Genomic DNA, 26447 nt, shown 5'->3' with positions numbered 1-26447 from the left:
TTGGGCCAATACACTGAGGAGTAGCAGATAGAGTTTAATTTTGATAAATTTGAAGCATTGGATTTTGGTAAAACAAACAAGGGCAAGACTTATACAGTTAATGGTAGGGCCCTTAGGGGTTCAGGTACATAGTTCTTTGAAAGTTGAATCAAAGGTAGACAGGGTGGTTAAGAAGGCACTTAGCATGCTTACCTTCATTGTTCAGACCAGTGAGTATAGGAATTAGGACATCATGTTGAGATTGTACAGAACATTAGTGAGGCCACTTTTGGGTACTATGTACATTTCTGGTCACCCTATTGTAGGAGGATATTATTAAATTGAAGAGGTTTCAGAGAGGATTTACCAGGATGTTACAGGACTGTACAATTTGAGTTTTCAGGATAGGCTGGAGAAACCGGGACATGTTTCACTGGAGTGTAGGAGATTGAAGGGTGACTCTATAAAGGTTTATAAAATAATGAGGGGTATTTATAAGGTATATCATAGAATCCCTACAGTGTGGAAGCAGACGAAATAGTCCACACCACATCTCTGAAGAAACGCCCCCCTAGAGTCAACCCACCTGCCCATTAACCCTGCATTTCCCATGACTAATCCATCTAGTCTGCACATCCCTGGACACTATATGCAATTTACCATGGCTAATCCACCTAGTCTGCACATCCCTGGACATTATTTGCAATTTAGCATGGCCAATCCACCCAAACTCCATATCTTTAGACTGTGGAGCAAAGCCAGAGCAAACCCACACAGACATAGGAAGAACGTGCAAATTCCAAACAGTAAGCTGAGGCTGGAATTGAACCCAGGACCCTAATACTGTAAAGTAGCAGTGTTAACCACTGAACCACCATGGCACTCAGTAGAAAATGCCTTTTCCATTGGGTAGGTGAGTTCAAAATTAGGGGCCACATTTTTCAGGTGAGAGGAGATAGATCTAATCGGGACTCAAGGAGCAACATTTACACACAGAGGGTGGTTCATACATGGAATAAACTGCCAGAGAAAGTGGTAGATGCAGGTACATTTAAAACATTTAAAAGACATTTGGATAGGTACAGGATTAGAGGGATAAGGGCCAAATGCAGGCAAGTGGGACTAATTTAGTTTGGGAACATGGTGGGCATGATGAGTTGGACTGAAGAGTCTGTTACTGTGCTGTACAATGCTATGACTCTTGGACTCTATGTTGTCATCAGTGGGATGAACATTTCGCCTGATTCTACTATTCCTCTTCCTACAGCCCAGGTTGCTCAAAACCTGTTAAAGTTCCTTTGCTATAACTGCTATGTAATATTGTTGAAATAATGTTATGTTGGGACAGTGGTCCTTAAAATATGAGTCACGTGCCTACTGGTGGAGTCTTCATTCGGGTGTTTTGACTTATCTTCTGCTTTCAGACCACACACCTACAGAATCATACTTCCCTGTAAGGTTGCAACAAATGATAGGTTTGTGTGTGAGGTTTGTGTGTTCTTTAGTTCTGACTGAAATCTAGAAAATGCCCAATACAGAATAGTAACAATGCATTACAAAATATTTAATTCTAATATTAATCAAGTAATTCTGTTAAATTTACACACACACGACTAATCAACCAAAGAATAAATTGCAAAAATAGAGAAGCAATTTATTTATGTAAATGATTAGAATTCAAAAATTAATTGAACAACACATAAGCAAAGTGGAAAACGTAACCAAAACGTCTTACACATGAATTGAGATCAACATTTCTGAGAAGAAAGTAAAAAAGATACATTTATATGGTAGGTCACATATTCTGAGGAAACTCAAAAGTACTTCGCAAATAATGTCTTCTTTCAGGAATGTAGTCACGACTGTAAAGTATCTAAATCATTGAAATAATTGGAAGTTGTACTATATAGGACTCTTGATATAACACTAATATGTTCAATTTCTGGAATGATCTGAATAATCTTTGAATTTATTCTAATCCTTGAGTTTAATGATTGAACATTGGAACAGATATCTGTGGGCTCAGAGAGAGCACCATGATGGAAATTTTAGTCTGGAGTATTATATGGGTCTTTTACCCACTTTGTAACCCATAAAGAAGTTCCTCAGTTACCCAAACATTCCACAGTAGTTGACAGCTGGTATAGATTTTATGTAAGACCCAGTACAGGCCTGCTAAGTTCTGCAGAAATGATCTATGAATAATTGCCAAGTATTATTCAGGCATACGTAATATTTTCAAAAACAAAACAATTGCTCTTGAAGCTCAGAAAAAAAAACAAAGTTGAATCTGTCTTTTTGTGACTGACTACTTTAAAATAAATACTTAAAATATTTGACAGAATCTGATAAGCTACTTAAAAAGTATTTGTATAGGGACTCCAAAAACATTGTACATGTTTAATATCTTGATGTGATGAAGAATCATCAATTTGCTGGAGCACTTCAACAATCTGTACATACCTTAAAATTTATAAGAAGGAATGTTGTGAATTTAATTCCCACCACTCACATCTAAATCTTCTCTTCCATATCAGATAGGTTAGATCTCAGCTGTTGTGACCACTTGCCTACCTTGCATTTTTTACACTGAAAACATCTAACATTTAAAATGGAGTGGATTGGCACTGATAAATTAATACTTATTTAGTACTAAATGTGGGTGATTTCAAATCAGATTCTAAATGATCAACTGTTATTGTATAATTTTCAAAAGGCAAGCATACTATGGAACTGGAAGACAATTTATATTCAACTATATGATTTCAAGATGTACATTTACAAAAAAAGAATAATTTGATCAGTTTAATATTTTATATTAAATTACTATATTGCAATTATACCATAAAATATCTATGTTGTATCAAGGCTTTTCAAGAACATTTAATGTTAAGTAATTTCTTAATGTACCCAAGCTCATTATGTGAAAGTGCTTGTGACAAATTGAGCTTTGTTTAATATTAATGCAACTAGAATAATATATCAAAATATTGAACACAGTCATATTAGTGTTATATCAAGAGTCCTTTATAGTACAACTTCCAAATATTTCAATGGTTTGGATAAAGGGACGAAATGCATGATTGTTGAATTTGCTGATGATACAAAGTCAGGTAGAAAAATAAGTTGTGAAGAGGACATGAGGAGTCTGCAAAGGGACATGGTCAGGCAAAGTGAGTTGACAAACATTTTGCAGATGGAGTATAATGTTGGAAAAATATGAACTTTTACACTTTGGCAAGACCAATATAAAAACAGCATATTATTCAAATGGTGACAGATTACCAAACTCAAAGAAGGATCTTGGTGTCCTAGAATCTGATTCACAAAAAGAATAGAAGGCAGTACACCAGCTGATTAAGAAGGCAAATAAAATTTTGGTTAGTGCAAGAGGAATGGAACATAAAATTAAAGGCAGTTCTGTTATAGCTGTACATGATATCAGTGGAATCATATTTAGAGAACTGCATTTGTAGTCTCTTTATTTAAGAATGTGCTAAGGTCATTTCTTTTGTTTTTGATTGTGGACTAAAATAGGAAACTAATTGTATTTCAAACCAGGGACTGGATAAGGAATTGCTGTACTTTTGAAAACAAACCACTGGAACTAAGGGACAGAGTTTAAAAATAAGTGGCCTTTCACTTAAAATGCAGATGAAAAGAGTGTTTTCTTCTCAGCGTGTTGTTATTCTGTGGAATTCTCATGCCCAGAGAGTGATGAAGGCAGGATCATTGAATATTTTAAAGCTAGAGGTAGGCAGATTCTTGAATATAATAGTTTGGGGAATAGGTTGGGAAGTGGAGTTGTGGCCATAATCGCATTGGCTATAGCTTTATCAAATGGTGGAACAGGCTTCAGGGACCAAATCGCCTTTTCCTACTTGTAATGCTTTTCCATGTATGTTCAATCTGCAATATCTTCAGAATGGGATATGTTCAATTTTATCACACAAAACATAAATTTGACAACACATTATGATTTAGTTTTATCTTTCAACTACCTCATATCTATCAATTAAATAATGAAGGTGAGGAAAATTGATTATTTCACATGCATTATTTTAAATACGACAGTTTGCATTATACTTGCCTTTTTTAAATCCTGACTACATCAACTTCCAATTCATTTTACACACAATGAGATACAAGCTCCATGAAGTTGAAGTTGATCAGAGGAAAAGATCAGTGAATAACATTTATAAAATTACAAAAACTATTTGTTTAATTGTCTTTATGTGGATCAACTTAAATGAAAAAGTGGGAAAATTGATTCTTTCTTCAGTTTCTTAATTACAGTTGTGATGGATCTTAGAGAAAAATATCAATCAGTTCATTTTTAAACCTATAATTTAACAAACATTAAATAATCAAATCTTGTACTTTCAAGATCTATTTCTCAGATATTTCATTGCTCTGAATATCATTCCTTTTTCCACTGTGATTGTCCCAAATTTAGAATACCAGATTTCTTGTGTATCAATTACAGTATTCAATTAGAATGTTAATACTTTAAGGGATACAATTGGTGAATTTACAGTAAAAATACACAACAACTTTAATAAATCCAGTATTTCCATTTAAAAACAAAGGTACTTTAACTTTGGTTTCATTTCATTGTAATAGGAAATAAATGAAAAAATGGGAAAAAAGGTGCACTTTCAAAACCCATTAACGTATTTGTAATGTTATGTTAAAATAAAAACCTTCCAGTATGTTACTAATAAAATACATGTCTGAGGTACATAACTCTCTTCAAAACCTGAGATTGAGACCACATTTTCTTTTCTGTTAAAACAGTTGAGTCTGTATTAGGCCACTATGTTTTGTGCTTCCATAAACTGTTCTGCTCTCGTGACAACTGAAGAGCTATACGGATGGGTTTGTTCTACTGTTTTCTGCAGCTGTTTGATCCAGGGATTCCTCTAGCTGACGAGCAAAGTTAATAAACACCTATTGAGCAAAGAGAAATTCTATTATATCTCAAATAGATTATGAATTATTTTTAACCACACAATCAACAGTGCATATGGAAGCTACATAATGAATTAATGGATACTTAGAAGTAGGGCTCATTGAGAGAAGGTTTAATAGGATTTTTGCATAACATACATGAAATGTGGTTATAAACTTTAGCAAGTTTCTCCAACTGGATGGAACATTCAAACATTCTATCCTGGGTTCTTAACTTGGCTGCTGTCAGGTTTGAAGGTGGATGGCAAATAAAATCCAACAGGCGGCCTGCCAGCTCCTTGCCAACCTGCCCTTGTCTCCACTGTAATTCTGCCAGCAGTTGAGTGGCATTGGATACCCTGCTACTGGTGGATTTAACCAAGGGTGGGAAAGACCCACATCACATGCACAGTCTCGAGCCTGTTTCTTTGTGAACAGATTGCACCTCCCTAAAGGAACCCTAAGCTTATCAGAGAGCTCCCTACAGGGATTAATGGGTGGTACAGTGGCACAGTGATTAGCATTGCTGCCTCACAGTGCCAGAGACCTGGGTTCAATTCCTGCCTCAGGCGACTGACTGTGTGGAGTTTGCACATTCTCCCCATGTCTGCGTGGGTTTCCTCCAGATGCTCCGGTTTCCTCCCACAGTCCAAAAATGTGCAGGTTAGGTGAATTGGCCATGCTAAATTGCCCGTAGTGTTAGGTGAAGGGGTAAATGTAGGAGAATGGGTCTGGGTGCTTGATGTAGACTTGTTGGGCCGAAGGGCCTGTTTCCACACTGCAAGTAATCTAATAAATTACTCCCTCCAGGTCTCCCTTCCCCACAGTCTCCTATCAAAATGGCATTGTAGGTCTACCTTGAGCACATGGACTTCAGCAGTTCAAGAAGGCATCTCCGCTCCACCTTCTCAAGAGCAACTAGGGATGGACAATAAGTGCTGATCCAGCCAGTGAAACCCGATCATGGGACGTAGCTGGCTGGCCGGCATTTATTACCCGTCTTGAGAAGTTGGTGTTCAGCTGCCTTCTTGAACCACTGCAGTTCACCTGCTGTAGGTTGAGCCACAATGCCGAGTGAGGGAACACCAAAATTTTGACACAATGACAGTGAAGGAACAGTGACATATTTCCAGGTTGGGATGGTGTGTGGTTTGGAGGGGAATTTGCAGGTAATGGTATTCCCAAGTATCTGATGCCCTTGTCCCTCTAAATGTAAAGGGTCATGAGTATGAAAGGAGTTGTCTCAGGATCTTTGGTGGATTTCCGCAGTGTATCTTGTAGATAATGGTAGCAGTGTGTGCTGAGCATCAGTGGTGGAAGGAACGGATGCTTGTGAATGTAGTGCCAATCAGGCAGGTTGCTTTGTCCTGGATGGTGTCAAACTTCTTGCATGTTGTTGGCACTGCACCTATCCAGGCAAATGGGGACTATTTAATCACATTCCTAACTTATGCCTTGTAGATGGTAGACATGCTTTGGGGATTCTGGACTTGAGTTACTCGCCACAGTATACCTAGCCTCTGACCTGCTCTTGTAGCTACTACGTTTCTATGATAGGTCCAGTTGAGTTTCTGGTAAATGGTAACCCCAAAAGATGTTAACGGGGAAGAGTCAATGATGGAAACAACCAGGGTAGTAGCTAGATTGTTTCCTACTGGAGGTGATGTTTAACATTTGTGTGTCATGAGTGTTTCTTGCCACTTGTCAGCCCAAGCCTGAATATTGTTGTGTTCTTGTTGTATTTGTACCTGGACTGCTTCAATACCTGAGGTGTCGTAAATGGAGCTGAACATTAAGTAATCATCATTTAACATCCCCATTTCTGATTTTACAATGACATTGATGGAGATGATTGAGCCAAGCACACTCCCCTGAGGATCTCATGCAGAGATGTCCTGAACCTGAGATGACTGACCTCCAACAGTCATAACCATTTTCCTATATTCCAGACAGGAAGAAAAACATGCCTCTCACACCATTGCGCCATCCCATCCCACTGGCCAGGAATTACCAGCTTGTCTTTCAAAAAGATCCCTGGCTCACCTATGGGCTGGATTGATTGTACCTGGATTGTACCTTTTTACCTGGATTGATTGTAGCTTGCCTCCTGAATCTCTGAGAGCAGTACTGACATGGTTCACCACTATCTGTAGCAGACCCTGTACTAGAAGGCTACTAATGGGACAAGGAACATTTTGGTGCTGGGTTTGGGGTGGGGATGGGTGGGGAATCCAATAACCTGTAAAATTCAGTCCTCTTTGTAAAAAATGTGTGGCCTAAGTTACATTTCCAAATGATTTGCAGGAGAAATAAAGCAGAGTGCAGCAGAGTAAAAAAAAATTAAAGATGAAAATTTGAGAATGTTACTTATCAGTTATCACTAAGTAAGTGAAAAGTTTATGGTTTGAAGTTTACATTTTCTCACCAGTGGGTTTGAATGCAGCCTGACATGGAAAATCCAGGGAGTGGTCTCTCTGCTGTCTACTTGTATCAGATTTTACAAGGGACTGGTGGACTCGTTGGATGGCTGGCCTGCCCTTTGGCTGATCGGGGACAATCAATGGCCATTTAAGGATCTTGAATTTTAAGAGATGGAGAATCTGCCCCTGAATGTCTGACCAAGGATGCTTAAAGGAGTGACGGTGGATAAGCATCTATGAATATATGGATGAACTTCAACAATTGTACATCTCTGTCTGGCTTTAGAGTGAAACAGGGAAGGTGACTCAACCATGGCTAACAAGGGAAATTAGGGATAGTGTTAAAGCCAAAGAGAAGGCACATAAATTGGCCAGAAAAAGCAACAAACCTGCGGACTGAGAGAAATTTAAAATTCAGCGGAGGGGGACAAAAAGTTTAACTTGTACGGGGAAAATAGAATATAAGAGTAAGCTTGCTGAAAGAATTAAAACCGAGTACAAAAACTTTTATAGATACGTGAAGAGGAGAAAGAATGGCGAAGACAGATATAGGTCCCTTACAGTTAGAATCAGGTGAATTCATCATGGACAACAAAGAAATTGCTGCCCGGTTGAATAAATATTTTGGATCTGTCTTCACTAGGAAGGACACAAATAACCTTCTGGAAATGCTAGGGGACAGAGGGTTAAACAAGAAGGAGGAACTGAAGGAAATTCTTATTAGTCAGGAAACGATATAGGGGAAATTGACAGGATTAAAATCCAGTAAGTGCCCAGGGTCTGATGCTCTTCATTTCAGAGTACTTAAGGAAGTGGCCCTAGAAATAGTGAACACATTCGTAATCATTTTCCAGCAATCTATAGACTCTAGAAGAGGTCCAATGGACTGGAGGGTAGCTAATGTAACCCCACTTTTTAAAAAAAGGAGTGATAGAGAAAATGGGGAGTTATAGACCGGTTTGCCCAGCATTGGTGGTGGGGAAAATGCTGGAGTCAATTATTAAGGATGTAATAAATGAGCATTTGAAAAGCAGTGTTCCAAGTCAACATGGTTGCACTAAAGGGAAATAATGCTTGACAAATCTTGGAATTTTTTTGAGGATGTGACCAGTAGAGTGGATAAAGGTGAATCAGTGGATGTTGTGTATCTGGACTTTCAAAAGGCTTTTCACAAGGTCCCACCTAAGAGAGTAGTAAGCAAGGTTAAAGCTCATTGTATTGGAGGTAACATATTGATGCATAAAAGAGAACTGGTTGACAGATAGGAAGCAAAGAGTTGAAATAAACAGGTCAGAGTGGCAGATAATGACAAGTGGGATACTGTGGGTTGGAACCCTAGCTGTTTGCAATATACATTAATGTTTTGGACAAAGGAATTGAACATAATATCTCCAAATTTGCAGATGACATTTAGCTGGGTGGCAGGATGTGCTTTGAGAAGGAGGCTAAAAGGCTGCAGGGTGACTTGGAGAGACTGGCTAAGTGGGCAAGTCCTTGGTAAATACAATACAATGTGGATAAATGAGAGGTTATCCACTTTTGATGGCAAAATCAGGAAGGCAGATTATTATCTGGATCATGGCAGTTTTGGAAAAGGTGCAACGAGACTCAGGTGTTACAGTGGAACAGCTGCTGAAGGTTGGCATGCAGGTGCAGCAGGCGGTGAGGAAAGCTAATGGCAAGCTGGCCTTAATAGTGAGAGAATTGGGTACCAGAGTAAGGATGTCTTGCTGCAGTTATACAGGGCTTTAGTGAGGCCATACTTTCAGTATTGTGTGCTGTTTTGGTCTCATAGTCTGAGGAAGAACATTCTTGTTATTGAGCGATTCCAGTGAAGATTCACCAGACTAATTCCTGGGACTATAGGACTGAGATATGAAGAAAGGTTGGATCAGCTTGGCCTGTATTCACTGGAATATAGAAGAATGATGGGGGATCTCATAGAAATATATAAAATCCTGTGAGAACTGGGCAGGTTAGATGTGGGAAGAATGTTCACGATGTTGGGAAAGTCCAGAACTAGGGGTCACAGTCTAAGAATAAGGGGTAAGCCACTCAGGACTGAGATGAGAAGGAATTTCTTGACTCAGTTGTGAACTTGTGGAGTTCTCTCCCACAGGAAGCTGTTGGGGCCAGTTTGTTAGATAACTTCAAGAGGGAGCTAAATGTGGCCAATGCGGCTAAAGAGACCAAGGAAATGGGGAAAAAACATGGATCAGCCATGATCATATTAAATGGTGGAACAGGTTTGAAAGGCTGAATGGCCTACTCCGATACTTATCTTTCTATGTATGGATTCATGATTACCTAAAAGGCTCTTCCAGTGGACAAGACTCAGTGAAAGACATTACAATCAGAAAATGGACATTTTTGAATTCATTGGAGTTGTAAGCAATATTTATATTTTGACCTTCAAATGGATTTCCAGCTTTTTACCTGCACAGGCATCACAATGTCCCTTCATCTAATTAGATAGTTGAACAGATAAGGCACTAGGTGTTGTAAGGTCAAAATAAAAAGTAATGGAGGTTGAACCAACTTAGATCTAATGTGTTCCAGCAGTTCAACATACCCATTAGATTAATTACACACGAGTATCTGGTATCAATACTATCCCAGAGGCAAGTCTTAAAGTGTGTGACATAAGTGCAGCGAAGTTTCTTGTGGATGGATTTTTACTATATCATGCTAACAGCATGATAACAGTGGTGTCAGTTCTATAGTGAGTTGTTATTTTGATTGAGACATGATTTGCAGATTAGTCCTGCAAGTAGCTGTTAAAGCCCTTACCTTGCAAGCTGCGAGAGTAGATTCAGACAACAGCAGGAAATAAGCATGGAATTTTGACAGTCAGACGTGTAATTAATTCTGCCGTTCCTCAGCCAATCCTCTTATAATAGTATCGAATACTTCATACCCTTCGGTTTCACGTGCCAATATAAGCACAGCTTACTGACTGGACTTTGACATACCTTGGCATCAAAGGAAAGTGGCTGTCCATAAGCCAAACAATAAGCATTAGCTTGGACTAATATAATGATCCAAGAATCTAAGAGAAAGAGGGAAAATATCTCATCCTGCTCAGTTTTGTTTGTTCTGGGATTTTAGGGGATTGAATTACAAATGCCTGTTTTGAGGAAATGATATTTGAACTCTTAGTAGATAGCCTTTATCATCTGATAGTATATATGTGTACAATACCTGATCTAGAGTGGCTTGGCTAATGGAATAGTGTTTGATATTGAGTTCTTCTTTGTTGTTCTCAAGAAACTGAAACATCCTTGCTAAATCTCCGTGTCTCTGTGGTACCTCATACTCCAGAGAATATTGATGTTGTTCCTAGGATAAAAGAATGTAGTGAAGGTGAAATTCATAGATTAAACATTACATGACAACAGTGTGTTGTGTTGAATTGCAGATTGCAAATCAATCCTTTATTCACCAGAAAGAGGAAAGCCCTCAGCCCGCCCATTAATCACCATTAATTCAATTTAGAGCCTTTAGGTTTTCTTTTCTCTCCTTTTTCCTGTGCATAAGAGATATTAAAATAAATAAAGCCTCAGGACCTGATGATTTTCACCACAGAATATTGAAAAAAGTAGGTGAGGAAATAGTCAGCACATCTTTCCAGATTTTTTAAGAGTTCCATAAATTTAGCACCTGTTACAATTCCATTATTCATGAAGAGAGATAAAGAGAGAAATTATTTTTCATATTTTTACAAATGTTCACAAATGCTCATGTTACATCAAATATCAGTGAAGTACTGGAATCTCTCAGATAAAAGAGTCTGGTCAAGTGGGCTTCATGAAACATTGCTGCTTCTCCAGGATTCTGAAAGCAGGACTGGTTACATGTATGGCCCTTTTAAAACTTAATTAGGGCCACTTTCCTGATGCCATTTATATTTATATTGGGCATCCAGGGAATCTATCATCAGTGAAACATTAGCAGGGTCCTAGCACTGGGCTGGGTTTTCATGGGCATCAGAGGCTTCTTTGAATGGGAAGGTACCGTGTTAATAAGTGGCCACAACTGTGTCAATACCCATCACTCTGGTGCACATTGCCCATCCTCTTCAATGATTCAGTCTCTCCTTTATGTGTCATCTATGGCCAATGATGGGAATAGAGATGTTCTCATGTCCTTGAGACAACTCATCAGCTTCAAAGTCTAATAGTAAGGCTGCTGATCTTTTGGTGCTGCCTTCTACTGGCCCTCCAGCCTTAGCAGCTTGCCCAACATCCTTAATTGGACTGGGTTGCTGGAGGTGAGTGGTCCTGTAGCTGGTCACCAGGTCTAAAGTCTCTTTCATGATCCCACTCCTGACATTTCCCAACAATGAGATCAGGATCTACAGCCAAACATTCTGTACAGAAAGACTGAAATTTAGGACAAGTACAAGATGATCAAAGATGTACTTATGAATGATAGGCAATGTCTGATTAAACCCACGGAACTTTTTGGATGAAGTCACTGGCACAGTGGAAACTCTAGATATTGTCTGCATTAACCTTAGAATATTTGTTAAGATTCCACCCAACAGACTGTAGGCAAAGATGTGCATAGATTTGGAGTTAAGCTTACAGCCTCATAGTTGGGAAGAAGTAGACAGTAAAGGAGAAAAATTCTCTTTTGGGAGGTGCTGTGGAGTACTAAGTAGGAATCTGTATTTGGTCTCAGCTTCTAAGTATTATTATTAATTAAGTGGATTATATTCAAATGTGCACATGACAGTAAGCATAGGAAGCTTAGTACATTGTGTATATTAGATTAGGTAGTTACAAATAGACTTGAATTAAGGGACTGGACAAAAAAAAACAGGCCTGATGGAGTTTAATGTGGGATACATGAGCTTATATACTTTGAATCAGTGAAAGGCAAATCAATGGTTATGTACAGCCTGAGAGTCAGAGCTGCATAGATTGCTAGATATTGGGGCCCAGGTATGGATGGTAATCAAAAAGATTAATGGAATGATATCTGGTTTATGTTTCAAGGGAGTTGGAACATTGAGTAATTATTGCTTCATTTGGACAAAGCCATGACCAGCATTTTTATGGTAATGGAGTTTCCCTTCCCTTCCCAGTTGTAGGCAAATGCATAGGAAGGAACTTCCTCACATAGTTTATGTCTATCCTTTGAATATACACAATTTTCTAAATTCACTCTCTGGTAGAGTGTGGTTGTCAATTTTCATTTTATTTCAAATACCTTTAAGACTGTGCCTGGGAAGTGCACCTCCAACAGGTCTGTGAGCTGCATTGCACCAGCTAATTTTCGGCTGAGGCCTACTTTAACTGAATAAACCTCCCCAAACCTAAAGATAAAGAAAGCAATGGGTTACAATAAACTAAAGATAAGGTAAGGTGAAATCTTCATGTATAAATGTGTATTACTTTACGGAATCAGTTGACAAAAACCAAGAGAGAAAAGCTTATATTTAATATGGCCCAGTTGCCTGGATCATTGCAAGTGGTACTTTACACTGAAATATAAATACATTGCTACACTCATATCACTTACAGTAACTTCTACCTTCATTTCTTCGTGAATTACTTTGTATATGGCAGGTAAGCAAATCTACGTAAACCTTGATCTCAGAATTTCCTTCAGTGTGTGAGACATGTGAGCAGCATGTTTATCCACAGAGTGAATTGTGTGTGGTATGTTCTTTTATGACCAAATGAACTTGGCTAATTGATGAAGACTGTTGTTGCGATGAGTGCCATCACCTTTAAAAATCTCTATTGAACTGTAAAAGTTGCTCTAATGCCAATGTATTCTTGAAAATTTTTGAATGTCAGATTTTGTACATTAAAATGATCAGAGGTATAAGCAGGAGCACATATCCTCCTATAGCCATACCATTAGTTGCTGAGGAAAGGAAGAGTTCACAGCTTCTAGGAGTAAAGGACACGACTTTCTTTAGTCTGAATATGGCCACTGTTGTATCATCAATTGGTAAGAAATATGCTCCCAGTTTATCCTTACTATGAGCACAAAAATTAAGAGCAGGAATAGACCATGTGGCCCCTCAAACCTGCTCTGTCTTTCAAGATCATATTTGATTCTTTTGTTTTTGAATTTCAGGTTCTCATCAATTCCTGTAACTTTGGTTCCTTTGCCTAACAAATATCTATGCAATGCTGCCTTAAAAATATTCTAAGTAATTCACTGTTTTCACTCTTCCCATCAAAGTGAACTGTTACAGTTTTCCACATTACACTTTATGTTCAAGCACTTAACATATTGTATCATTCTGAAACTTTGTTATATCATCATCACAACATATTTTGCTGCTTGTCTTTATATCATTTTAAACTTTGCTCCGCTCACCACGTCATTGAAATAAATTGTACAAAGTTGAAGCCCCACCAAGCATTCACTTGTCACAATCGGCAAAAGACCCACTTGTAATGTGCACAGTGACTAAAGTAGAGTGTAGATGTAATATACTTGGATTTCCAGAAAGTATTTGAAAAGGTGTCATATAAAAGATTATTATGCAAAGTAGAACTCATGACTTTGGAGGCAACATACTAGCATTAAAAGCAGCTTGTTTGGAAAAGATAAAGATCAACATTTCACTTTAGCCACTATGCATATTATTCCTTCAAAAGAGCTAAAAAAAAAGATTAAATATGATGTCCCATTCTGAAAACCACACTGACTCTTCCTAATGACCTTGAGGATTTCCAAGTGCATAGATGTTAACTACTTTTTGATCAATTCTAATAACTTACCCATGGTATACATCATATTCTCTGAACTATAATTTCCTAGTTTCTGGCTCCCTTTTTGGAATGTGGGGGGTTGCGGGGGGAAGGTGTGCAGGAGTATACTGGTTACTTCCAAATGATAGAATCCTTCCTGAATCTAGAGGACTTTGGAAACTTAAGACCAATGCATCTGCTACCTTCCAGAAACCTAATTTTAGACCCTGGGATGAAGTAAATCAGAACTCAGGGACTTGTCAGAATGCTGCCATATTGGCTCACTCAGTATGTTTTCCTGGTGATGCAACTTCATCAAGCTCTTCTCCTTCTCCCACCTTCTGATTTATAGTTGCTTTCAAGGATGTTTTCTATATTCTCCATAGTGAAGACAGAAGAATTATATTTTGTTATCTCATTTGCCATTTCCTTACTACCTGTTACTAACTTCCTATTCTCACTTTCTAGAAGACCAACATTCACTTGACTTATTCCTGGAGAAACCCATTATCCAATTTTACATTGCTATCTAGCTTTCGTTCATTGTCTAATTTCTTTGTCCTGATTAATCTTTGTCATTCTGTGCAGTTCCTTATATCCTGACCAATTATCTGATCTGACATTGAGAGATAAGTTTTTTCATTAAGTTTGATGCATTCCTGAACATTTTTCATTAACTGCAGATGGTACTCCTCATCTTGGAAATTATCTTCATGTAAAACAATACTTAACCTGAGTATTTTGAAACATTCTTTCAATACCTGCTACAGTTTATTAATGAGTTATCTTCCAGCCACATATTCTAGATCACTTTGGCTCACTCAGCTAATTGCTTAGACACACTCTCCTCGCTTTCAACTGAATATAAAATATAATCACATTCTGGTTGCTGCTATCTAGAGGTATCTTTACTCTGAGACCATTAACTAATCCTGTCTCATTACACAATACAAAGTCTAATGTAACCTTCTGTCTGGTTGGTTTCAGAACATGGCTACCTTAATGACATCCAGAAAACATTCTATGCAAGAATGCTATTCTTATCTAGACTATCATAGCAGTGTTTGTGTAGTATCTGTCTGTCGATTACACAATTCTTTGATTACTTTCATGTGCAGCATTTAAATTGTCAGCTATTTGTTGTGCACCACGTGGGTTTTGTTTTTTATATCGGTGGCTAATATCATTTTGGCTGAGTGGGTGCTGAACAACCAGAATTTGATGAGGATAGATAGCTTGATAGCAGAGGTGCAGGAGATTACAGGGACAGAAAACAGCACTGCTATGTTGGGATTTAAAACCAATAGTAACTTTGTTAAAATTAAAACATTTCTTAACCAGGAACCATTGTGCGTGTGGGTGAATAGACTGTAGTGCATATCTACTATAAAATGTGTGTGTGTGTATGTGTGAGATGTTGTTGTTTCATGGGTCTCTATGGAGCTGTCTAATGTGGAGTATGAGACACCAAAATGGTCATCACAACTTCCTGAATTGATTAGGCTTGTTAAAGTTCAGGTATCATGATCCTCCGAATAGGGGACCACCAAAACCATTTTGGTGCAGCACTACAAAGTTTTACTAGAGCTTTCAGAAGGGGGCTGTGAGATACCAAATTGATTGGCATGAGTTCTTATATTGATTAGATGAATGAAAATGTAGCTACCATAAACCCCCTAATAATAAGAAATTTCTTTGCATCAATTTCTTAGCACTGTATTAGCTGTTCTGTCCTGCATTCAGAACAGAGCCAGGTGCTGGAATTGTTTAGGGAAGCAAAAAAAACGAACAATTTTGAAATTATTGAAGTGCTGCAAACCCGAGAAAGGAGTGTTTTATTTGATTCTCCCAATTGAGGGGTCTTTTAAATCAGTAATTGAAGATGGTGGAGCATGCTTGAAGTCTTCTTCCAGATTGCTTTGGGGAAAATTAAGAAGGTGGGCGAATAACTATGACAACAATTTGAGACTGTATAATACTGCTGCTGCTTCTGTTGTAGCAACCTGATCTTTCTGGTATACTGCTGATCACAGGGCTCTCATTCAACGTCGAAACCAATCCCAAACTTTGGTCCATTAGACCAATGGGCCAAACTATTAAGGCAAAAGCAACAAACTTTTGGATGTGCTTAAGATTATGCAGTTTGGTGATTAGCCAGGAGTGCACCGATATAGCTAACTCTTGAGATACATGAATAAAGGATAAATAGATGTGACACAATTAAAAGCAAGTTAGGATTGATGGGTTCCCTTGGTTGTAAAACGTACCTGGTTTTTATGTCCTTGGGAGAGCCAATACATTTTAATTTACCATTTACCATAATGGCAAGTCTTGTACACAAGGCTTCACATTCCTCCATGCTGAAGCAGAATAAGATGAAAACGTTAGCATGAAAAAAAAGTTAATGCAATCAACACAAATTATGAAGACAAATGGTGACCATTTTTGACCTACTGTATAAACTGTATCATATATATGAACATTCATCTTTATTTGAGCGAGGCAGTTTTGAAATTCTCAAAAGTCTTAGGTCTTTTTTTATTCATTCAAGAAATGTGGATTTCTCTGGCCATCCAGCATTTATGGCCTATTCCTAGTTGCCCTTATGGTGGTAGTGAGTTGTTTTCTTGAATTACTACAGTCTGTGGATGTAGGTACACCCATAATACTGTTAGAGAAGCTGTTCCAGGATTTTGATCCAATGCCTGCTAAGAAATGGTGATACATATTCCAAGTCAGGATGGTATGTGGCTTGGGAAGGAACTTGCAAGGTGACGACGTTCCCATTTTCCTTTTAAATGTAATTTGATTTTACATAAAATATAACATAATGGCATTCCAGATGGAACTAGTTATGGGTTTTGAAGGTGCTGTCTAAGAAGTCTTGATGAATTTCTGCAGTGCCTCTGTAGATGTTATAAACTGTTGCTATTGAGCATTGGTGGCAGAGGGAGTGAATGTTTGTAATGTGAAGGTGATCAAATAGCTTCTTGAGTGTTGTTGGAGTTGCACTCATCCAGGCAAGTGGGGAGTATTCTGTCATACTCCTGACTCGTGCTTTGCAGATGGCAATAGGCTTTGGAGAGTCAAGAGATGAGTTACTCACTACAGGATGCTCAGCATCTGACCTGTTCTTAATGTCATAGTATTTGTAGGTGAATCCAATTTAACTTCTGGTCAATGGTAATTTCTAATTGATACTGAGGATTTCAGAGTTAGTGACTGAATGTCAAGGGACCACTGTGTTTAGCGGCAAACCCAGTTGGGTTTCTAGTCATGATTTGGAGATGCCAGTGTTGGACTGAGGTGTACAAAATCACACAACACCAGGTTATAGTCCAACAGGTTTAATTGGAAGCATTAGTTTTCGGAGTGCTGCTCCTTCATCAGATGGTTGTGGAGGACACAATTGTAAGACACAGAATTTATAGCAAATGTTTACAGTATGGTGTAACTGAAATTATACATTGAAAAATACCTTGACTGTTAAGTCTATCGTCTGTTAGAATGACCATGATAGTCTCAGTAGGTGTTACAGTTAACCTGAGAATGATTTACATATGAAAGAAGTGAAACTATCATGGTCATGCCAACAGATGAGAGACTCAACAAACAATCAAGGTATTTTTCAATGTATAATTTCAATGTATAATCTAATTTTATTGTTGAAATAAAAGCAAGGCTGGACAAATCCCGGAGAAATAGTAAGTGTTGGAGAAACTCAGCAGGTTTGGCAGCGTCTAGCAAGGCAGGATTTCTTAATTTTTATTATTTCAGTCAATGTTTGCTACAGCAGACATCAACGTAATTTCTGGCCATTCCATTCAAAAGGTATTAAATGTACAACTGGAGTCCATCCAAGAGTATTCAATCATCCAGTATTTTAAATAATGCAACTGAGTGAAGAGAATTAGAATAACTACTTTTGTTCCAACTGTGAGAGCAGAATTGTTGAGTCCTTACACATTATGTCATATCTTATGTAAACTCAAGTTGCATTTAAAAGCCACAACTCCACTGTCAGTTGATCTCTGATGTATAATCACAATGTGCAAATGGTGCAGAAAATACAGTCTATAATATCAATAGTTTCCTCTCACTGTAATAGTTATATTCATATGTTTGGCTGTAAGTATCAGTGGGACATCCTCATTACTGGTTATTACTGAGATAATACAAGTAAATCCTTTCTAGGTACTTAAGGTGCTGGTCGTTCAGAGAAGCTGATTAGTGTATGCTCTCGCCTTTTATAGAAAATATTCTGTGATAAAAAAAGATGGGTGCTTGGCTTCATCAAAAATGGCCTAATGATTGAAAGTAATAATACAAACCAACTTAATTAAATAGTGTCTTTGTTACATCAAATAATTAAGATGTGGAATTATGTAAATTTAAACTAATTATCATAAAATCCCTACAGTGCCAGGTTGAGGCCATTCAGCCCCTTGAGTCTCCACCAACCCACCAAACATCATCTCACCCAGACCCACATTCCTATCCTATCCCGTAACCCCATATTTAACAGGACCAATCCACCTAACCTGCACATCTTTGGACTGTGGGAGGAAACCAAGTTATTCTCGTGGAATATATGAATTGAGGAAATTTAGAGAGATTAGGGAAGAAAACAGTGAAGCTGCAGAGGTGAGTTTGACACTGTTTATACTGATCTCTCTCAGGTTCAATTAAATTGTGCTCCAAAGGACACCTAAGTCATAGTCAAAAACAATTCCTTTTGTAATACTCCAAATAGTCCAGCATCATCTCTCTGGCTTGGAAAGCCTGACTGCATAAATAAAATACTGTTGCTGTTTTACAGTTGCTGTAATTCCCACATATGCAAAAAGTTTTGTTGATGGACCTGTGTGATGTCAGGACAGCAGCACACCCAGCTTCCACTTCATTCATGATTGTCTTCCAGAGATAGCGCTTGGACTCAGGATCCATTCCTGAACTCGGTTCGTCCTAAATATAAACAAGCATCAAAACATCATCCTCAAAATGCTTGTTTGCTTTGGATCACATACTGACAGTTGATACATTTCAGTTCCATTACCTTTCTTGCTCAGTTATCCAGTGGTTAACGTCAAGATTAGTTTTATCAATCTTTTATAGAAACATAAGAGCAGATCTTCTCTTCATTAATGTAGTTGCATTTTTGCACATGTTACAATCTTTAAGGAATAGCCCTCCTTATAATACAGGTGATGAGCAAGATTGTGAACATGCTGCAATGACCAGAAAAGAACAAAACAGATCTCACCAGTAAAAGGACTTGAGGCCTGCCAATCAATGCCAGGATTGTTGATAGTTTTCTCTTTGTGCCCCCACTGTATGTTTTCACTAATTTATCAACATGCGAAGTCAGGTACAGGTGATGAGCAAGATTGTGAACATGCTGCAATGACCAGAAAAGAACAAAACCCTGTGTTAATGAACTTCATAACATCATAGTGGGAACAAGTATATTTAATAAATATGTTACATCTCAAATATATTAATGGCTCTCACAAACTCTACTAGTGTGACAAGTTTTAACCAGGTTGCATTTTGTACCTGAAACAAAACTTTTCAGACTTGTATGAATAATTCATGCTAGAGCTAACACTAAACAATCACAAGATCCAACTTTTAATGGCTTCAACAGACTGGTTCAGATCAACGGACTATGAGGTGCTCAGGTTTTACCCAGATATGCCCAAATTATAATTACCTTTTTGAGTCCAATCATTATAATATTTTGAAACATCCAATTTTATCCCCAGTGTAAAATAAAAGTTTCATAAATAACATGAAAGTTTTGTGAATTGAATTAAAAGTAATTTCCAGGAATCTTTATCATCTATTGCTACATATGTCCAAAAGTTAAATGTGTTCAAAATTGGCTAACAAAAAGTGAAAAGCATTTTATATTAAAGATCTGGGTGAAGATTTAATCCACAATGTGATCACACAAAAGCAATTGAAAAAAGTTGCTACACAGGTAACAACTCTTTGCTTTCTATGGGTCATGTAATTTACTCCTCAAGTATTTATGAAAACCAACACTTTTTTTTTTGACAAAGGCAGGTAAGGGAAGACATAACATGCAACATGGCTGATATTCTATTAGATATGTCAGGGAAGATATTACATCAACGTGATTCAATAAGAAACCTCTGCCGTATAAAACCCATACTTCTCTGTGGGCCCATTCAGTAGGAGATGTCAATCAGGCAAAGCCAAGTTCTTATTCAGGCCTCAAATGTTTCCACTACTCTTGGAGAAAAAAGGCAAGAGGACAGTTGAAATAGAATGGCAGTCTTCCTCACTCCTGTCCCACCATGACTGCGATTTTAAGTTGCAGGTAGTAGGGGCATTAAGACTTAATGATGGATAAAAACCTGTTGGGAAGAGCAACCAGGGTCTGAAAAGCCCAGCAAATTTAGTTTTAAACAAAAATTGGTAAAGTTTCCTTGTAGACCAAGCAGCATTTCTCCAGCCTATGATTAATTGCTCATGAATCTGAACTGGGGCATCCCTGTTGGAAGGTTATTACCTTGTATCAGGGTCTCTGGCATTAGCCTTTTGCTGCAGAATTTAATGGTTGGACAGGTTCTTCCTGCTAACTTTATGGCTCTTTTGGTGGGCAAGCAGCCTGCCTATCCCATTATGAGCCCATCTCATCCAGGAGATAAGACCGAGTCCTGTGTGTCTAAAAGATCTCCCTGGGGCTTTTCTGGTAACATTTTTACTGAATTAATTTACTTCTACTGGTTTGGGATATTAATTTTGTATCGACAGTAAAATGCAGGTTAGATTTCACTCTGCTGCTCAACAGTGCAGAGCTGTCAAGAAGTGCCATCGATGTACTGGACATTGACTGAAAAAGATTCCTCACAATTTATCGCACAAAATAAAGGCACTTATTAAATAATGATATAAACTTAGTACATAAGGTTCATCAGATCCCAAACATCAAAAAATTTAATTTGGTGACATAAGCTCATATTTTTAGCACAAATCATCTAGATCTTAACTAGAGCTATGGATCTGAAAGAAGCCCAGGGTTTCAATTAGTTGACAGTCTCTGACAGCCTCATAAAGCAATTCATTAGTAGGTCAGTAAAAAATTTTCATGTATTCTTTAGATTAATGCTCTAATTGAATCTTAATTTCTAACTTTATACAGATAATATAAATCTCTTCATGGAAGATCTGAGTCAATAATTTCTCCAAGGTGACCATGTCAGACTGGCCACTGGAGGGGTAACTATGATTTTCAATAAAATCGTTGGATTTTGTACATGATTGAATCAATTGTAATTCTTGGTACCCAAATGTAAGTAAAATGTAAAACTATCTACTTATAAATGGATATAACTGAAGAGCAGTGGGTTTGGTATGATCCATTAAAATCACTGGGGGAGGTGGTGGTGCAGTGACAATTTCTCTGGGCTAGAAATCTAGAACCTCAGGCTAACATTCTGAGGACATGGTTCTAATCCCACTGTTGAGTATGGTGAAATTTGAAGCCAATAGACATCTAGTCTAATGGTGACTATGTAACCACTGTCAATTGTCACATATTTTAAAAAAAACTTATTCACTAATGCCCATTAGGAAAGGAAATCTGCCATCCTTACCTGGTCTGACCCACACATGATTTCAGACCCACTGCAATGTGGTTGCCTCTTAACTTAATTGAAGTTGGCAATAAATGCTGGCCTAGTGACTCTTAACTATTTTGCATGAATGAATTTTTTTAAAATTGTAGTTTAATGTACTTTATGTTGGTTATAACAATAAATATAGTGGAAGCCAAATGGGAGTAAAAACAACATCAGTGTTGACTATGGTATTCTGGAAGTTAAAAAAATGGATGCAGAGATCACAATGGTAAAATTGACCAGAAGATTCCATGATATTTGAAAATAGGTTTGACCAGGAAAGAGTATGATGCATGGCTAAAAGTAAAATGACTGCTGTCGCAAAACAAACATTTTGGTTGGCCCCTCTCTCCTTCGAAATTGCCATGTCAATTGTTCAACAATCTGGTTCTAGATATATTCTACACAATTTTAATCTCACGTTATGTGTTTCAGATTCTCCATCTTCTCTTCCACGAATAAGTATAGATGCAGTGAGTGGATATGCACATAAGCCCTACTCATTTTTGGAACTTCAATCAGTAGCCTCAGGTATTCATGATAGCAAGTTTAACTCAGCAGACTCAATCCAACAGGTAAAGTGAAAATATAAGAAGGATGAAGGAAGTTTATATGGTCACTTCTAGCATTCTCACGGTATTATACATGAACATACTTAAAACCGTCTCCACTGAAAAACTAGCATAAAAAAGCCAAAGTAGATTAAGTGGCCATGATTTCTCTGAATGTTAAAGGATTTATTATGACCCACTTTCTTGATTGTATCCTCAGGTACTCCACGAATTCTAGAATAGTAGAACAGGTGTTCCCAGCCAGTCAAGAGATCATCCAGTGCATCATATTGGGGACAGTATCCAATCAGAGACCCATCAATATCTGTGTTTATGATGTCTTGTTCAGACCTGGTTATAAAGCAGCAAACATGCCCACACTGAATACATTGTACACAGAAGAAGCCATCACATATTTTTTAATTAATTAAAACTTAATTAATGAAAACTTAATTAAACCTCCATTGTGACTATGATTTCCAATTCTGAGCACTTATGGGTTGTGAAGGGGAAGGTTATTTTGAAGTGGCAGGATTGCTTTGGATAAAAAGGGACAATCAAACAGGAGAAATACCAGGACTCATCATTTCTCTTTTTGGCCTTGGACTAGGAAGGGAAGTTGAGGAAAAAAGGGTTAAGGTACCAGCAAATAGGTCTTTTGGGAAGGTTAACTTAGAGATGTTAAGATACGAAATAGGAGACAAATTTTAGAAAGATGCAAGTTCATGCTAGGAGTATATTTAAAAGAGATTTAGTCAAGTGGTCTTGTGGAAGGGAGGAAAGCGGCGGAGAATAACTGATCAGATAATCTCAAAGTATTAACATAGAAGCTCATGAGGCTTTCATACTTATTGTTGGAGGTGAGTTTGGAGGACAGAAGGGAAAAGAATTTAAGAAGGTAGATTGCAGTAAATACAGATGCAATATGTAATCTTCTCATTCCAGGTGATCTTGGAATATCACATAGTTTTAGTACACTAGAGCAAGATTCAACAGTGTATGTGGTCCAACTAGTTCTTGGAGTGAATAACTAAACCTGTTGTCCATAATTTCAATTCAAGTCTGCATGCCTTGGATTTAAGATTGCAAACATGGGAGCTATGACAGGGGTGAGAGAAAATATAAAGCATTTGGTGGGGACAGTGAATCAAAGATGAAATTAAGGTACGGTTTCGAAATGGAAGGGGCTGTCAATATAGAAAGATACAAGGAAGTATTTAGCCCTATTTGTGACTGATATAATGGCAAGACCAAGGGGTAGTTATGAATATAAATTGGGGAGTTTACATGGAGGGGTTGATCAAGGGAGAATAAGTGGACAGCTGACTCAGACTAAAGTGAATATTATGAGTTAAAATGGAAATTGAAATCATAAACAATAAGAAATCATTAACTGCAGATCCTGAAGGAGGAAAGTATTGAGGTACCTTGGTGACACAATTTTTATGGTAATTGTGTGAATAGTAGAGAATGGGGATGCCAATATGCTAATGTTAGCTGTATTCTGACAAAGGCAAGTATATGGAGGAACAATAGAGTGCTTCAGAAATGGTAATTGAAAACTAAATTATAAAGGATAAAGTGAGAAAAAAAAATCATTATTTGAAAGGTGCAAACAAAAATGTGTCTCTTGGTTTCAGCACTGCATTCACAAATATAATCATGAGTGAAAGCTTAAGTTATATAGATCATCTGTAACGGAAAAGTTTCAGTGAGTCAACATGAACGATAGTTATCTAATTTTAAGGCATAAAGATTCCGGGGACCAGGGAATGAAAAATTAACAGACTATTTAATTACCCTACAGCAGTCCTGATAATTGCATGGCCTGAAGATGGTCTTATGTCTCCTGTCAGCATTTTAAATGTGGTAGTTTTCCCAGCCCCATTCACACCGAGGAGTCCAAAACACTAACAAAAAAAGAGAAATTACAAGGTTTAAAATGGAGAGGTATTGATGCATATAGTGCAGAAACAGAAAAGATCCACAAGTACATTTCTATTAAACTAATTATGGTTAGAATACATTCATCTTTTGGGGAACTATATCCAGATTGTTTTTGTATCTTGCTCATCAGACCAGGAATATAATATCTTGTTGTCACCAATTATGCTTTCCCCTTTATTCAACTTGAAGTGTATTTCTGAGTGGGAGACTTCAGGAAAGCAATTCCTGTTGCAATTATGAAACAATAGGTCAAGAAAATGGAAATTAGAAGAGATATAGAATTTGTGATAGCAAAGTGCTTGGCATTGTACTCCAATAGAAGTTGAAAGATTTTCTCTGTATGTTTGAACTTCTAGTAGCTCAATTTCCCAAAGTATCTTTAAGAATCAAAAAGGACATCAGGAGTCTACATGAACTTACAGAATAGCAAATTAGGGGACAAGCGGTCATTGGGCACATTTAAATTGAGATTTTCCAACTAGCAGTCTACATTTGGGGGGCCAGCATGTTCAGTGGTGACTGACTCCCTGCCTCTACTAATGTAAAAGATCATTGGAATGATCTCCAAACAGTTTCTGAAGAATTGCCTGATGAGTTCAATGTTGAAGTCCTGCCTTGTCAAAATTGCTGCCAATTGTAGCTGGCAGAATCAAGACTTAAGAAATCATTACCAGAGGCCAAATCTTCATGTGATCCAATAACAACAACATGTTGGGATCAGAGATGGGACAATCACTCACTTAAACCACATTCCTCTCTCAAGCTGCCCCATATTAGGGCAAATGGAGTCATAATGCCTACTCCCTACCATCACAACAACCTAGCACTTTTTCTTGCCACTGTTGTTGCATTTTAACCATTTTGATGGAAACAAACAATTTTAAGTTTATCTTTACCTCTCCTGCAGGCACCCCCACTGTGACTCCTTTCACAGCAATAACTTTCTTGATTAGTGTCTGGTAACATTTCTTTAAGTTGTGTATCTGCAAAATGTCACTGCTTGCTTCTCCAGTCAGAACTCGTTCACGTTCCTTCTTAACATCTTCATCCTCGTTGCCACTGGTTGTACCATGCAAGGAATCCTTGTTGCTGAAAATGTCAAAACATCTTGTATTTCGTATATCATAAAACCCAATCTAAATGTACACAGTTGTTTTAAACTTAGGACAGCACTGACAGTAAATATTACACCCTTGCTCAAAAATAGGTGGAGGGGCAAGCTCAGCAACTATATGCCAGTCAGTTTAATCTCAGTGGTGGGGAAGCTTTAAGAAAAGACAATTTGGGACCAAATAACCATCACTCTGGCAAAGGCAAATTTATGAAGGAAAACCAGCATTCATTTTCTGAGGGCAAATTGTGTCTAAATAACATGCCTGAGGTGTTTTGATGAGGTAATAAAGAGGATAGAGGAGACTGATATGGTTGATAAAGGCACTTGATGAAATACCACCAGATTTGTGAGTAAAATTTAATTGCATGGAATGAAAGGGATAGTTGGCACATGGATACAAAATTGGCTGAAAGAACGAGAGAGGGACAGAGGATAGATGGCGCAGAGGAGGGAGGCAGCAAAGAAGAGAGAACAGGTCTAAACCCGTCAACAAAGAAAAACTGAGAAACTTGACTGAAAACAACAAATGCTGGAGATCACAGTGGGTCAGACAGCATGCATGGAGACAAAGCAAGCTAACATTTCGAGTCTAGATGACTCTTCATCAGAGCTGAAGTGAAGTGTGGAAGGGTCAGCATTTATGCAATATGGGAGGGATGGGAGTAGGAGTTGTACAGTGCTAGTAAAAAAAATGATGTTGGTTCAGATTAAGTGATCGGAATATGAGAATGGCAGAATGGTGCATCGCCTGCTAGGCTTGATAGGATAGACACTGGGATGGGGGAGGGGAGAAAGGACATGATAACAAGCTAAAAGAAAGGGAAGAAAGATTCACAACTTGAAGATGTTGAACTCAATATTAAGTCCAGAATGTAAAGATGGGAAAACTTGAGAACCTCCGGAATCTCCTCCATGCCTCCCACAGCAAGCTTGGGTACATTTCATCTGAGCCTGGGGATTTGACCAATTTTAAGCCCGGTAGAACTATTACCTCCTCCCTATCAATGCTATTTTGTTCAAATATATCACAGACTTCTTCCCTGATTTCTATACCTCTTTATGATAAATACAAGTGCAAGGTATTCATTTAAAACTTCATCTATATCTTCTGGCTCCACACA

General features: G+C 37.9%; 1 protein-coding gene across 1 annotated transcript in view; it reads right to left on the bottom strand.

The window, feature by feature from the left end:
• Positions 1 to 1577: 1577 nt before the first annotated feature.
• Positions 1578 to 26447, bottom strand: part of LOC140480574 (ATP-binding cassette sub-family A member 13-like) — a 282456-nt gene continuing 257586 nt past the window's right edge. Inside the window, exons 53-61 of the mRNA XM_072575601.1 lie at positions 25109 to 25301; positions 24066 to 24175; positions 22466 to 22616; positions 19329 to 19463; positions 18927 to 19030; positions 16333 to 16425; positions 12564 to 12669; positions 10551 to 10688; positions 1578 to 4929 (exon numbers count right to left, since the gene is read on the bottom strand). Of these exons, the coding sequence (XP_072431702.1) occupies positions 4846 to 4929; positions 10551 to 10688; positions 12564 to 12669; positions 16333 to 16425; positions 18927 to 19030; positions 19329 to 19463; positions 22466 to 22616; positions 24066 to 24175; positions 25109 to 25301 (1114 nt within the window). The 3' untranslated portion in view covers positions 1578 to 4845. The remainder of the gene's footprint in view (positions 4930 to 10550; positions 10689 to 12563; positions 12670 to 16332; positions 16426 to 18926; positions 19031 to 19328; positions 19464 to 22465; positions 22617 to 24065; positions 24176 to 25108; positions 25302 to 26447) is intronic.

This window comes from Chiloscyllium punctatum, chromosome 8 (genome assembly GCF_047496795.1).
Source record: "Chiloscyllium punctatum isolate Juve2018m chromosome 8, sChiPun1.3, whole genome shotgun sequence".
Classification (NCBI taxonomy): Eukaryota; Metazoa; Chordata; class Chondrichthyes; order Orectolobiformes; family Hemiscylliidae; genus Chiloscyllium; species Chiloscyllium punctatum.
Note: the sequence above shows the minus strand (reverse complement) of the source record. Positions and strands in the feature narration are given on the sequence as shown.